Source organism: Pan paniscus, chromosome 21 (genome assembly GCF_029289425.2).
Source record: "Pan paniscus chromosome 21, NHGRI_mPanPan1-v2.0_pri, whole genome shotgun sequence".
Classification (NCBI taxonomy): domain Eukaryota; kingdom Metazoa; phylum Chordata; class Mammalia; order Primates; family Hominidae; genus Pan; species Pan paniscus.
In genome coordinates this window covers 63,238,471-63,240,566 of record NC_073270.2, presented here as the reverse complement: position 1 = coordinate 63,240,566, position 2,096 = coordinate 63,238,471, and the positions used below count along the sequence as shown (strand labels likewise).

The 2,096-nt window shown below is 39.8% G+C and overlaps 1 protein-coding gene across 1 annotated transcript; it reads left to right on the top strand.

The window, feature by feature from the left end:
- The first annotated feature begins 450 nt into the window (after positions 1 to 450).
- Positions 451 to 1,693, top strand: LOC106634197 (putative high mobility group protein B1-like 1). Its single transcript, XM_014343100.4, is given in 2 exon segments — positions 451 to 667; positions 670 to 1,693. Coding segments are annotated over 2 exon segments (615 nt in total). The 3' UTR covers positions 1,068 to 1,693.
- Positions 1,694 to 2,096: the final 403 nt, after the last annotated feature.

The window sequence follows — 2,096 nt, the reverse complement described above, 5'->3', positions numbered from 1 at the left end:
CCAGCTTTGTTCTTCTTTTCTAAAGTTGTTTTTGGTGATTCTGAATCCTTTGCCTTTCCATCTAAATTTTCAAATCCACTTGTGAATTTATGCAAAAAGAAAATGTTGCTGAGATCTTTGGGGGAATGAATGTATAGATCAATTTGGAAAGAATTTTACACTTTAACAATACTGAATCTCCCAATCCGTGAACAGAAGAGTGTAACCCTCCAATCATCTAGGCCTTCTTTGATTTCTTTCATCATTGTTTTGTATGTATCGTAGACATCTTGCACAGACGTTGGATCTGTATCAAAGTTTGTCGTGGATTTTCCTTTGGGGAGAGTGCTATTATAAATCGTACTGTTAGCCACTGCAGTACATTGAGCTCCATAGAGACAGCGCCGGGGCAAGTGAGAGCCGTACGGGCACTGGGCGACTCTGTGCCTCACTGAGGAAAAATAACTAAACATGGGCAAAGGAGATCCTAAGAAGCCGAGAGGCAATGTGTCATCATATGCATTTTTTGTGCAAACTTGTCGGGAGGAGCATAAGAAGAAGCACCCAGATGCTTCAGTCAACTTCTCAGAGTTTTCTAAGAAGTGCTCAGAGAGGTGGAAGACCATGTCTGCTAAAGAGAAAGGAAAATTTGAGGATATGGCAAAGGCGGACAAGACCCATTATGAAAGAAAATGAAAACCTATATCCCTCCCAAAGGGGAGACAAAAAAGAAGTTCAAGGATCCCAATGCACCCAAGAGGCCTCCTTTGGCCTTCTTCCTGTTCTACTCTGAGTATCACCCAAAAATCAAAGGAGAACATCCTGGCCTGTCCATTGGTGATGTTGCGAAGAAACTGGGAGAGATGTGGAATAACACTGCCGCAGATGACAAGCAGCCTGGTGAAAAGAAGGCTGCGAAGCTGAAGGAAAAATACGAAAAGGATATTGCTGCATATCAAGCTAAAGGAAAGCCTGAGGCAGCAAAAAAGGGAGTTGTCAAAGCTGAAAAAAGCAAGAAAAAGAAGGAAGAGGAGGAAGATGAGGAAGATGAAGAGGATGAGGAGGAAGATGAAGATGATGATGAATAAGTTGGTTCTAGCGCAGTTTTTTTTCTTGTCTTAAAGCATTTAACCCCCCTGTACACAACTCACTCCTTTTAAAGAAAAAAATTGAAATGTAAGGCTGTGTAAGATTTGTTTTAAACTGTACAGTGTCTTTTTTTTGTATGGTTAACACACTACCAAATGTGTCTTTAGATGGCCCTGTCCTGGTGGTATTTTCAATAGTCACTAACCTTGCCTGGTAGAGTATGGGGGCTGTAAATTGGCATGGAAATTTAAAGCGGGTTCTTGTTGGTGCGCAGCACAAATTAGTTATATATGGGGATGGTAGTTTTTTCATCTTCAGTTGTCTCTGATGCAGCTTATATGAAATAATTGTTCTGTTAACTGAATACCACTCTGTAATTGCAAAAAAAAAAAAAAAAAGTTGCAGCTGTTTTGTTGACATTCTGAATGCTTCTAAGTAAATACAATTTTTTTATTAAAAAAATAAAAAAATAAATCGTACTGTTTTTGCAATTTCAATTTCCAGTTCTTTGGTGCTAGTATAGTTAATTTTTGTTCATTGACCTTGTAACCTGCAGCCTGGCTAAACTCACGTGTGAGTTGAAATTGTTTATTTGTAGATTCCTTGGGGTTTTCTGTATAGATAATCATGCCATCTGCAAATAGAGACTGTTTTATTTTCCCGTTTCCAAACTGTATGTGTCTGTTTTCATTTTCTTGCCATATGGCACTTGCTAGGACCTCGGACATGATGTTGAACAGGAGTGCGGTGAGCGGACATCTTTGCCTTGTTTCCAGTTTAGTGGAAGATCATTGAGTTTTTTGCCATTAAGTATGATGCTAGCTGTAAGTTTTTGTAGGTACTGTTTTTTACATTTTATTTCAAGAGTTTTTGGGGAACAGGTGATTTTTGGTTTCATGGATGAGTTCTTTGGTGGTGATTTCTGAGATTTTGGTGCACCCATCACCTGAGCAGCATACGCTGTACCCAATACGGAGTCCTTTATCCCTCACCCCTCTTTCACCCTTCCCCTCGACCGAGTCCCCAAA